The sequence below is a fragment of the Bufo bufo genome, chromosome 1, assembly GCF_905171765.1.
Source record: "Bufo bufo chromosome 1, aBufBuf1.1, whole genome shotgun sequence".
Classification (NCBI taxonomy): Eukaryota; Metazoa; Chordata; class Amphibia; order Anura; family Bufonidae; genus Bufo; species Bufo bufo.
In genome coordinates, this window is record NC_053389.1 from 499,551,516 (window position 1) to 499,564,577 (window position 13,062).

The window sequence follows — 13,062 nt, forward strand, 5'->3', positions numbered from 1 at the left end:
ATCCCTTTTTTTTCACCTTAAAAGGTGCCTTGGGTATTTCATTTTATTCTCATAGGATATATTTTTTTGTTCTCCTAATAGGGGCCATGTATTCATCTGCTGCGTGAAATCCTTTATGGTCACATGCAGAAAATCCACCTTATTAGTCCGCCTATTCTTCATTTGGAGTTCTTCAATTATTTTCTCTCTAATAGACATTTGCTTTGGTGGTACTAATTAAGGCTACTTTCATACTAGCGTTTTTTGCGGATCCGTCATGGATCTGCAAAAATGCTTCTTTTACAATAATACAACTGCATGCATCCGTCATGAGCAGATCCGGTTGTATTATGTTCTATATAGCCAAGACGGATCCATCATGAACACCATTGAAAGTCAATGGGGGACGGATCCGTTTTCTATTGTGTCAGAGAAAACGGATCTGTCCCCCTTGACTTACATTGTGTGTCAGGACAGATCCGCCTTGCTCCCCACCATATCGGACATAAAAACGCTGCTTGCAGTGTTTTTCTGTCCACGTTGGGGACGCAACCAAACGGAACGGAATGCATTTTGGTGTATTCCGTTTCATTCATTTCAGTTTTGTCCCCATTGACAATGAATGGAGACAAAATTGAAACATTTTCTTCCGCTGTTGAGATCCTATGATGGATCTCAATAGCGGAATTGAAAACGCTAGTGTGAAAGTAGCCTAATTTCCATCAATTCTCCTGGCTTGATTTAATCTTAAAGGGAAAATCAATATACGTAGTTATATACCCTTTAGTGAAAGGCAAACCATGTTGTTTAACAGCATGTTACATAGTTGAAAATAGATTTTATGTTAAAAATAAAATTGTACGTGACAGATTTGTTGTACAAAGTATCAAACTATGTGCAAAATGTTTACACTCCGTGTCCTTATTAACAGGGGATCATGCAAGATCTACAGATCGTTATCATGCCACAAGGGTTTATTTCCCAGTGTCCGGATCTTAATCGCAGTATGTATATGAATGTCTGTCCCCAATGTTTTCCACAACTATGGCATTCAGTTCTAGAAGTGGCCAAATATACTGACGTCTCAGTGTTTATTATTTCAGCATGTCCAACGTGCAATGACTTCCATGGACTAGTGCAGAAAATCATGGAACTACAAGATATCCTGGCAAAAACATCAGCAAAGGTACGTTTTTGATATTTTTGCAAGTTAATAGTATATAAACATTGATGCAAAAACATATCCTAATATCATACTCGTAATATAAAGAAAAATAACCAACAAGGCAATCCATCCAACTGACCCAGCCTAGAGTTCAGCCCACATGAGAGGAGGCATGAATGGTGCGGGAGAAAAAAGTGACGACTGAAATCCCTCTCCGTCCACATCTCCATGTACATCCCGTATTATACCTTTAAAATTGTTCTATCATCTGAAGACATAAGTTGTATCCATGAATGCTACTTAAAATAGGATTTCTCAGTTCCAGAATTTGCATACAAATGAGATTTTCTAAAACACAAGACCTTGATCACCTGTCTTTTCCAGTAATATGTGGCGTGCAATCCGTACACACCAGTGACGAAGGACGTTTCACAGAGCAAAAAATAATATTTACATAAACTAAATTAGGATATTTTCCATTTTTAATGTTTCTTAAACTCTCACCATCTCACAAGAGACATAGAATAGGGTTGCTAAGAATCATTACGGTAAAAATATTTCCAATATGTATGTAATTTGAGGCGGTTTTATAGCATATGAATATGGTCCGCATCGGGCTTTAAACATTTTAAACAATTTGAAGCATTTATGATTTCACAGTTATTCAAAAACGTAGCGGTATAGTGAAGTCTATAATTTATTATGAAGTGGGAAACTCGATGGGCCAAATTAAGCGAAATCTACCTAGTGGCTTTATAATGGCTTTTTCCAAATTGCTTGGGAAATAGAGTACAATCCGTTTTTAATACATTTGATTTAGCTTTTTTTACCATTGATAATTCTCTGGTTGGGAGAATGTGAGACTGATTTTCTGTCAGTGTTTATAAAGATCTGGAACATCTTGCAACAGGCACGAACTGTATGGATTACTGTTACTTCTAATCCCTCTTTCAGATCAGACTTGAGGATAAAATATCAAATAAAACTGTTCCACTTAAATTGCACTGGAGAGAATATTTTAGATTATCTCACAGCAGAACTCTCATTTAATGCTTCCTCTGTATACAGTAATCTGAATTTTTTGTTAACTCACTTATATAGCGCTGACACATTCCGCAGTGCTTTACAGACATTATAATTGCTTACTGTCCCCCAAGGAACTCACAATCTAAGTTCCTATTCAGTATGTGTTCGGAGGAAACCCACACAAACACACATTTGAACCCAGAACTCCAAGGCACCAATGCTAACCACTGAGCCACCGTGCTGAATCATTTATATCACACACAGATGCAAGAAGCAAAGATGCAAGCATCAGTCATTATTCATGAGTTGTTCATCATTTTCCTTCAGTATATCTATATACAGTATACAGTATATACATTTAGATATATTACTTAATTTGTTTTCCTTAGAATGCTGTAAAAGTTATTACATGGCAAAAAGATTAACATAATACAAGATGTACCAGGTGCAACATCAAGTATTATGAACAGTGTGTTTAAAGGGGTTGTCCACTCAGCATTGGTCATCAATATCAGATCGGCGGGGGGCTGACTGCCGGCTCCCCCGCCAATCAGCTGTTGTCGTATGAGCGCAGCATTCTCTTTTCGGTTTACATGTGCGCGGTAGACCTCATAGTGGCAAGCAGGTGTGATTACAACATTACACCATGCCCATTCACTTCAATGGGACGGCTCCTTCCTATTCAAGTGAATGGGGATGGAGGAACTGTAATCACACCTACTGCAAGCGAGCAGGTAAACATAGAAGAGAACACAGCGCTGGTATGAGCACTGCGCTCTATTCAAATAGAAGGATAGAGGGGGTGCTGGTAGTTGGCTCCTCGTCGATCTGATATTGATGAGCTATCCTGAGAATCAATATTACAAATAAATAATGATAAATGTTGAGGAGAGGGATAAGACTTGATTCAAGGTTTTAAAGGGGTTCCTGGAGCGATAATATTAAAAAAATGGGCCTGAAAATGTTTAAAAAAAAAGCATTACTCAACTCCACTGATTCCTCACTGCTAGCATTCAGGTACTGCTCTGGTTCCCACTGTTCACCACTTACTGGTCCCTACATGGCACACTAGAAATCTCAGAATAGGCCCGCTAAGCCATTGATTGGCCTTGGCAGTGTCCCACTTTTCTGGCATTTCAAGTTATAGAGTCAGGACTAAGAAGTGGAGAGAAGCAGGGACCAACGCAGCAATGGGGGACTGATGAAAGGGAGTATGGCCTCTTTTATATTTTTATATCTTTCTGACCTTTCTTTTTAATGCTCTTCCTGGAAAACCTATTTAACTTCATATACTCACATAACTTTTGATGATTTATGATTATACTCTGTTCTGCTTTTGGCGGTGTATGGGTCCCCTGCTGCTCCTCTGTGTACCTGCCATCATATGGCTACCCTTGGGGATAATGAATCATATGAGCGTAGGAGCCATCCACAGCCTGTAGACAAGGAAGCCCAAATGTGCACCATGTGTGTCCCCTAATATATGTTCCTGTTTCCTTATTAGTCCTAGTTAAAAGGGAATTATAGAGGGTGTCCAAAGTAGATAAAAAAATGAATGAAAAGCAGAAACTGGTGTAAAAAAGAAAAAAAACAACAACACAGGGGCTCAGTGGTCACGAGACGGTCTTGCACATTTGACTTTTGAGGACAGAGGTTTTTTTTAGAGGTCATGTGAATGGGAACAGAACGTCATCACTTCCAGTTTAATGAGCGCTGTTGTGCTGCAGCGATAGGACTTTTAAAAGGTGCATGTTTATTATCTCTCTTTTATTTTTACACCAATTCCTGCCAATCATTAATTTCTTATTTACAGATGTCTAAAATAGACTCTGATAACACCATGTTATCTCGGTTATCTCATGACAAAAGCCATTGAAATCCATTGAAAAGTCAGTTATCTTTTTCTTGTCATTCTTTACTTAACGCGTTCACCATCAAGTTTAGCTCGGCTGCATCTGTTTGTCAGGCATCCCCTTTAAACATAGTGATGCATTCTCACTGATAGATGTGTAAAATACCAATACAGATATGAAATGTCACTCAAATGTCACTATAGTACAATTAAACAAAGGATCAATAGTATTCATCTGAGAAATCACAAGAAAATAATATATTAAATAGATTAGCCCTCAAATATTCATGACCTATCCGCATGATAGGCAAAATAATAGATATGATCACTGGGGTGCAATCATTGGGACCTCCACCAATGACAAAAATTGGGGTTTCCGAACTCCCAGCTTGAGTGGGCTGGTGGTCATGCTTGCCCACTACACTCCATTTACTGTCTATAGGATTGACCAAATAGAGGATTACAGTCCCCTAGACAGTAAATAGAGTGGTAGTGCACATGTCTGACCACCGCTTCATTCCAACACAGGACTCGAGTCCCCTATTCTCATGAATCGTGGGCTTCCCAGAGGTCAAACCCCTAGCAATCACACATTTGAGTCACCTATCTGGTAGATATGTGATGAATGTTGCTGGTAGGATACCACATTCCTCTTTCCTCCACAGTGTTGATTATAATAGATTAAAATAGTCTTGTCTGCAGAAATGCTCATAAATATTCATGAATTTATGTAAGAAAATAACAAATGATTATATAAACCATACCAAGGTAGAACTTAATTTTAAATGCTGATCTCAGCAGAAAAAAGCACTTAGTAAAAAAGGCATTTTTTTGTTGCAGGATCTATTGGTTATTACATAGAATATTTTCTGCCACTGGATACCATAACTATTATGCCTGAAGATTTTAACATGCATGATTTATGTTCATAACAAAAGAGGACAAAAAGATAAAGGACAACAAAGCTTAAAAAGGTTTTATACAAAAAAGCCCACCCCCCAAAAAAGCATAATTTTTTATTTATTTTAAAAAGTTCACCTTAAAATTGTAATCACCTTGCAATCGTAACAGATTTGTAGCTATGAAACTGGCTGACCTGTTGCCTTGGTTTGGCAGCTGAAGACATCTGTGTTGGTCCCATGGTCATATGTGCCCGCATTGCTGAGAAAAATCAAGTGTTGCCATTATTCCTAGGGGCTCCACTTTCGCTGCACTTTGATTGACAGGGACAGACAGGCAGTGAAAACGCGATCACGCCTGAGGCTGACTTCTCCTAAAGTCAATTAAAGTGCAGTCGGTGCAGCAGTTGCAGAGAGAGCAGAGCTTCTAAGTGTAATGGCAACGCCTCCGTTGCTCCTAGAGGCTCATTTGCATATATTAAAATTTCATTTTTCTCAGCAATGCGGGCACATATGAACATGGGACCAACACAGATGTCTTCAGCTGCCAAGTGCACATGTAACAGGTCAGCCGGTTGCATAGGTGCGAATATGATGACAGATGTCCTTCAACTTATTTTTACTGCCTGGTAAACAGTAAAAATAACATCACAAAAAATAATATTTTGTGTTCCAGCCCCCCCCCCCCCCCCCCCAAAAAAATGAATCAATAAATGATATGTACCTCAAAATACAGTAATGTCAATAAAAACTTCAACTCCCGATTTTGTAATCGTGTGCTACAGGAGCTAGCACTTGGTAGTTACATCACAGAGCTGCTCTACCGATCACCTCCATGTTCGTGCATTGAGCTTGCATCAGGAAAGATTGTATTGCCAATTTAATCGGTTACATAGAACCTGCCATTTTCTTTGTATATCACAGCTGGCTTTTACCTTCTCTGTATTATTAGTGAATTATGGAAAATATTGTCTGTCACACATCTTTTTTATGTGCTCAAAATTTCTTTTCAGCTGTCGAGAGCTGAGCAGAGGATGAATAGGTTAGATCAATGCTACTGCGAAAGATCTTGCACTGTAAAGGGCAATGTCTACAGAGAGTTGGAGTCCTGGACAGATGGCTGTAAGAAGTGTACATGCATGGTACGATGATTTATTTAACATGCATTTATAAAAGGTTGACATTTTTCTCAGGATTTGTAGAGGATTTAGATAATTTTTTTTCAGTGTATTAGTACACAAAGAATTAAAGGGAACCTGTCACCTCCAAAAGAGATATAAAACTGCCAGCATTACCTTATAGCAGCCCCCAGTGATCGTGTGTGAGCCAGAAATTCGATAATCCATACTTGAGAAAAACGCTTTTTTTAATCTCCATGAGCGCTCTGTTTCCTGTGAGCTTGAAGTCAAGGAGGAAGCGACCGCATTGATTCAAATGAAGAAAAGCCCGCCTCTTACCCGTCCCCTTTTGACTGTGATTTACATATTTTCTATTCCTTAAGATAGCGCAAGTCTGATGCCTGCGCGGTGCGCCCCTTGCGACTGCACGATCTCGTCTGGGGCTCCCGCAGGCAGCCGGACATAACTTTCTCACTGCGCATGCGCCATCAGAAATCAGCGTGCGCGCTCGCGCCGGCGAGGTATATTCACAGCGCGAGCGTGATCACTGGCTGCAGGAGCAGGAGAACTCAGGCCAGTGATCACGCTCACGCTGTGAAGGTGACAGGTTCCCTTTAAAGGGGTTTTCTAGTCCTATGTAAATAAAGTGTATAATGACAGTTTATTGGATATTCTATTATGCTTTGTGGGAGATTTATAAAAGCTAGGGCAAGGACAAATTTCCACTTGCCAATAGCAACTCTACGCCAGGAGTCAACAACTTCTGGCACTCCAGATGTTGTAAAACTACAACTCCTAGCATGCACACTTGTTCAGCTGTTCTCAAAACTGCCATAGAAGCGAATGGATATGTTCTCCTGTGAGAAGTTGTAGTTTCACAAAAGAAGACTGCTGACCACTGCTAGGCTATATGTAACTACTCCTCGTTTTCCTTAAACTAGTTATTCTTAGAAATCCTCCTTTGAAAATAGTGAGGAGTTGGAAGAAATAAAGTGAGTTAAAACAGAAACAAAAACAAAAAAATTTAAATAGTGTAAAGAAAACTAGAGAAGATGATCCTAGCTAACAATTTTTGGTGTAGGTACCATTTTGTGGCAAAAACTGTGACGTTTTGCATTGTTACTCTACCCTCACCACTTTTAGAAAAAGTGGATGAGGCGTGGGGGAAGGAGGAGGGTTCAAGGCTAGCGTCAGCACCCGGCAAAAAGCGGGCAAGTGCCGGGCCCACTCAGGTCTATGCTGAAGATCTCTGTACGGGGAATCCCCCAGTGTTACTGAACAGTCAGGACTTTAGTTCACGGTTTAGGAGTCGCTGCTCTGACTCCATATATGGAGTGAGTGCTATGAACATGAAGGGGATATCCCCAAGCATTATCAGTATGCTTGGTGACACCCAGTGTGTTTAAGCCTAATTTAGCCTCTATTTCTGAAATGTTTCTGCTGGGATTTGAACTCACAACCTTCTACATTAGAGGCAAGAACCGATACCACTGAGGTATGAAGCTCAAAGCTCAATGCTCAACTGTGCTAGAAAAACCTCCATAGTAGTTTCTCATGTATTAAGTATTTCTATACAGCAGAAATATCATTTTGTAATTATAAAAAATGTATGGCACAAAATAAATATGTAATTACAAAAAATAATAATAAAAAAAAAAAAAAAAAATAAAAAAAAAAAATATATATATATATATATATACACACACTCACCTAAAGAATTATTAGGAACACCTGTTCTATTTCTCATTAATGCAATTATCTAGTCAACCAATCACATGGCAGTTGCTTCAATGCATTTAGGGGGGTGGTCCTGGTCAAGACAATCTCCTGAACTCCAAACTGAATGTCAGAATGGGAAAGAAAAGTGATTTAAACAATTTTGAGCGTGGCATGGTTGTTGGTGCCAGACGGGCCGGTCTGAGTATTTCACAATCTGCTCAGTTACTGGGATTTTCACGCACAACCATTTCTAGGGTTTACAAAGAATGGTGTGAAAAGGGAAAAACATCCAGTATACGGCAGTCCTTGTGGATGCTAGAGGTCAGAGGAGAATGGGCCGACTGATTCAAGCTGATAGAAGAGCAACGTTGACTGAAATAACCACTCGTTACAACTGAGGTATGCAGCAAAGCATTTGTGAAGCCACAACACGCACAACCTTGACGGGGATGGGCTACAACAGCAGAAGACCCCACCGGGTACCACTCATCTCCACTACAAATAGGAAAAAGAGGCTACAATTTGCACCAGCTCACCAAAATTGGACTGTTGAAGACTGGAAAAATGTTGCCTGGTCTGATGAGTCTCGATTTCTGTTGAGACATTCAAATGGTAGAGTCCGCATTTGGCGTAAACAGAATGAGAACATGTATCCATCCTCTGATGGCTACTTCCAGCAGGATAATGCACCATGTCAAAGCTCGAATCATATCAAATTGGTTTCTTGAACATGACAATGAGTTCACTGTACTAAAATGGCCCCCACAGTCACCAGATCTCAACCCAATAGAGCATCTTTGGGATGTGGTGGAACAGGAGCTTCGTGCCCTGGATGTGCATCCCTCAAATCTCCATCAACTGCAAGATGCTATCCTATCAATATGGGCCAACATTTCTAAAGAATGCTATCAGCACCTTGTTGAATCAATGCCACGTAGAATTAAGGCAGTTCTGAAGGCAAAAGGGGGTCCAACACCGTATTAGTATGGTGTTCCTAATAATTCTTTAGGTGAGTGTGTGTGTGTATATATATACACTGCTCAAAAAAATAAAGGGAACACTTAAACAACAAAATGTAACTCCAAGTCAATCACACTTCTGTGAAATCAAACTGTCCACTTAGGAAGCAACACTGAGTGACAATCAATTTCAAATGCTGTTGTGCAAATGGGATAGACAACAGGTGGAAATTATAGGCAATTAGCAAGACACCCCCAATAAAGGAGTGGTTCTGCAGGTGGTGATCACAGACCACTTCTCAGTTCCTATGCTTCCTGGCTGATGTTATGGTCACTTTTGAATGCTGGCGCTGCTTTCACTCTAGTGGTAGCATGAGACAGAGTCTACAACCCACACAAGTGGCTCAGGTAGTGCAGCTTATCCAGGATGGCACATCAATGCGAGCTGTGGCAAGAAGGTTTGCTGTGTCTGTCAGCGTAGTGTCCAGAGCATGGAGGCGCTACCAGGAGACAGGCCAGTACATCGGGAGATGTGGAGGAAGCCGTAGGAGGGCAACAACCCAGCAGCAGGACTGCTAACTCCGCCTTTGTGCAAGGAGGAACAGGAGGAGCACTGCCAGTGCCCTGCAAAATGACCTCCAGCAGGCCACAAATGTGCATGTGTCTGCTCAAACAGTCAGAAACAGACTCCATGAGGGTGATATGAGGGCCCGACGTCCACAAATGGGGGTTGTGCTTACAGCCCAACACCGTGCAGGACGTTTGGCATTTGCCAGAGAACACCAAGATTGGCCAATTCACCACTGGCGCCCTGTGCTCTTCACAGATGAAAGCAGGTTCACACTGAGCACATGTGACAGACGTGACAGAGTCTTGAGACGCCGTGGAGAACGTTCTGCTGCCTGCAACATCCTCCAGCATGACCGGTTTGGCATTGGGTCAGTAATGGTGTGGGGTGGCATTTCTTTGGAGGGCCGCACAGCCCTCCATGTGCTCGCCAGAGGTAGCCTGACTGCCATTAGGTACCGAGATGAGATCCTCAGACCCCTTGTGAGACCATATGCTGGTGCAGTTGGCCCTGGGTTCCTCCTAATGCAAGACAATGCTAGACCTCATGTGGCTGGAGTGTGTCAGCAGTTCCTGCAAGACGAAGGCATTTATGCTATGGACTGGCCCGCCCGTTCCCCAGACCTGAATCCAATTGAGCACATCTGGGACATCATGTCTCGCTCTATCCACCAACGTCACGTTGCACCACAGACTGTCCAGAAGTTGGCAGATGCTTTAGTCCAGGTCTGGGAGGAGATCCCTCAGGAGACCGTCCGCCACCTCATCAGGAGCATGCACAGGCGTTGTAGGGAGGTCATACAGGCACATGGAGGCCACACACACTACTGAGCCTCATTTTGACTTGTTTTAAGGACATTACATCAAAGTTGGATCAGCCTGTAGTGTGTTTTTCCACTTTAATTTTGAGGGTGACTCCAAATGCAGACCTCCATGGGTTGAAAATTTAATTTCCATTTTTTTTATTTTTGTGTGATTTTGTTGTCAGCACATTCAACTATGTAAAGAACAAAGTATTTCAGAAGAATATTAAAATAATTCAGATCTAGGATGTGTTATTTTTGTGTTCCCTTTATTTTTTTGAGCAGTGTATATATATATATATATAAAATCATACTTCTGATATATATGAATGCATAATATGTGGGAAACTACTACTGAGGTTTTATGTAGAAGGCTGTGAGTTTGAATCCCAGCATAATCATTTAAAAAATAGAGGCTAAATAAAACTTAAATAGACACACCAACCTTTTTAATTTGCTTAACTACTATTTTTTGCTGGGAAAGGTGGCAACCCTAACAGAACCCCTGCTCCCCGGTGACCCCCATAACTTTTTTTTATAGTTATGTCTACAGAGATGTGTCGGGGCTCATTTGAGGGAAATCTGTATTTTTTTACAATACCATTTTGGGGGGTGTATGACTTGATCACTTTTTATTCAATTTTCTTGGGAGATAAAGTGGTAAAAAAAACGGCAAGTCAGGAAGCAAAATGGCTACATAAGAGAAGATATACTAGTAACAATTATGCAGTGCTGTCTATGAAATCACTTTGCAAATAATTATTAGAATACAGAAAACTCCTTAGATGCATTTAAGAAAATAAGCGGTTGCTAATGGGCACATATAATTTAATATAAAAAGATGAACCTGTATACAGCTCTTATGCCGACCTATTTCTTGCCATGATTATTCATTACAAACCCTGTGCTGTCTGATCCTGCAGCCCTGTATTTCTGCTAATGTGTTTTCAGTTGCTTATGAAGCAGAGGACAAATGGACGGCAGTAAATTAATTAAATTGGTAAAGGTATTTGTAAATGTCTCGATTTATTCCAGATTAGTGTTGAGCGAGCATGCTCAGCCAAACTGCTATTCGGCTCGAGCATCGCTATGCTCGGCACATCTGAGTGCTCGGCCCGAATACTGCGGGTGCTCAAGTAAAATTTTATACAATGAAAGTCAATGGGAGACCCGAGCATCAAACCAGGCACCCCCTGCTCTGAAGAAGAGAGGGTGTCTGGTTCACAAATAAAAGCTAGAAATTGATGGAAACCCCATTAAATAGGTTTGGAAACAGCATTAAGAGGATGGCTGGATGCGTCTTGGACTCCTATTATCTACGACATACAATAGACAACCACACAAAGGCTATATGTCAAAAGTCACGTATGTGCAAGCCATCAATCTATCCATGAGACAGATGACAGGCTGAGTCAGCATACCTTATAATGGCAGCCTTGTGCACTATGAGACATTCCAAACCAGCTCTCATCTGACTGAGAACCAGTAAGCCTCAAAGTTACTTGAGCTAATTTTTATCTCGAATATCGCAACTTCGAAAATTCGAGAATATTTAGAATATAGTGCTATATATAGTGCTATATATTCGTTATAGCGAATATTCGTTGATTCCTCCCTGCTTCTTGCTTGTGGGCCAATGAGTCAGTGAGATCGTGAAAACTCAGATCCGATGGTATATTCTAACCCCCAGGCGTTCCCACGGTGACGGGGACGCTTGTCGGGGAGGAGGATGCCGAAGTGGAACAACTGTACAGATTGAAAAAAAAAAGATAAATATTCTAAAAACAAATATATTCGATATAGTGCTATATATTCGTTTTTTATAATATTCATAATTTTTTCCATCTAAAGTCATGATTCCTCCCTGCTTAAGTTACTTGTGGCCCACAAGCAAGAAGCATGGAGGAATCATGTGTTCAGATGGGAAAAAATGACGAATATTCGCTATAACAAATATATAGCACTATATTCAAAATATTCTCGAATTCTCGTTGCGATATTCGAGATAAAAATTCAGTATTCGAATATTCGCGCTCAACACTAGTCATAAGACTATGAAACCAATAGATGTCACTGTTCATGACTCATGAACAGCGCCATCTATTGGTTTCATAGTCTTATGACAATACTATTACTCTTGTCATAAGACTATGAAACCAATAGATGGCGCTGTTCATGCGTAGTGTAGATCGCAAATTTTCCATGCAAATGGTTTTTCAGCTGAAAAACAAGGCAGATTATGCTCATTTGCATGTCTTTCCCATATGCCCATGTTTATACAAAGGAGTTTTTACATGACAAAACTGTATAGAAAGGCTATTGAATACTATGTTAGGACAATCAGAAAACGTTTTGTCTCCCTAATGATATTGATCTAGGTGCGCAGGTCCACCCAAGCCATCCAACAGACCTGAAGTAACTTTGAGGCTTATTGGCTCTCAGTCAGATGAGAGCTGGTTTGGAATGTCTCATAGTGCACAAGGCTGCCATTGTAAGGTATGCTGACTAAGCCTGTTATCTGTCTCATGCATAGATTGATGGCTTGCACATACCTGGCTTTTGATATATATATTCTTTGTGTGGTTGTCTTTTGTATGTCGTAGATAATAGGAGTCCAAGACGCATCCAGCCATCCTCTTAATGCTGTTTCCAAACCATTTTGATGGGGTTTCCATCAATTTCTAACCTTTTTTTGTGAACCAGACACCCTCTTCTCTTCTCCCATTGTGCTCGGGTGCTCGGTAGAACACACGAGTATACCGATGTGTTCGGCCAGAGCACACTAGCACTTTGGTGCTCGATCAACACTATTCGAGATCTGTCAAAATCAGTTAAAGGGAACCTGTCACTGTGAAAGTGCAGTGTAAGCTATAGCCAGGATGTTATAGAGCAGGAGGAGCTGAACAGACTGATATGTAGCTTTATGGGAAAGGATTCAGTGTAACGTGTATTTCATTCATTTAAATTTCTGCTCA

General features: G+C 40.7%; 1 protein-coding gene across 1 annotated transcript in view; it reads left to right on the forward strand.

Moving 5' to 3' along the window:
- Positions 1–13,062, forward strand: part of NELL2 (neural EGFL like 2) — a 391,676-nt gene that overhangs the window by 97,822 nt on the left and 280,792 nt on the right. Inside the window, exons 6-8 of the mRNA XM_040410664.1 lie at positions 911–983; positions 1,083–1,165; positions 5,935–6,063. Coding sequence (XP_040266598.1) covers positions 911–983; positions 1,083–1,165; positions 5,935–6,063 — 285 coding nt within the window. The remainder of the gene's footprint in view (positions 1–910; positions 984–1,082; positions 1,166–5,934; positions 6,064–13,062) is intronic.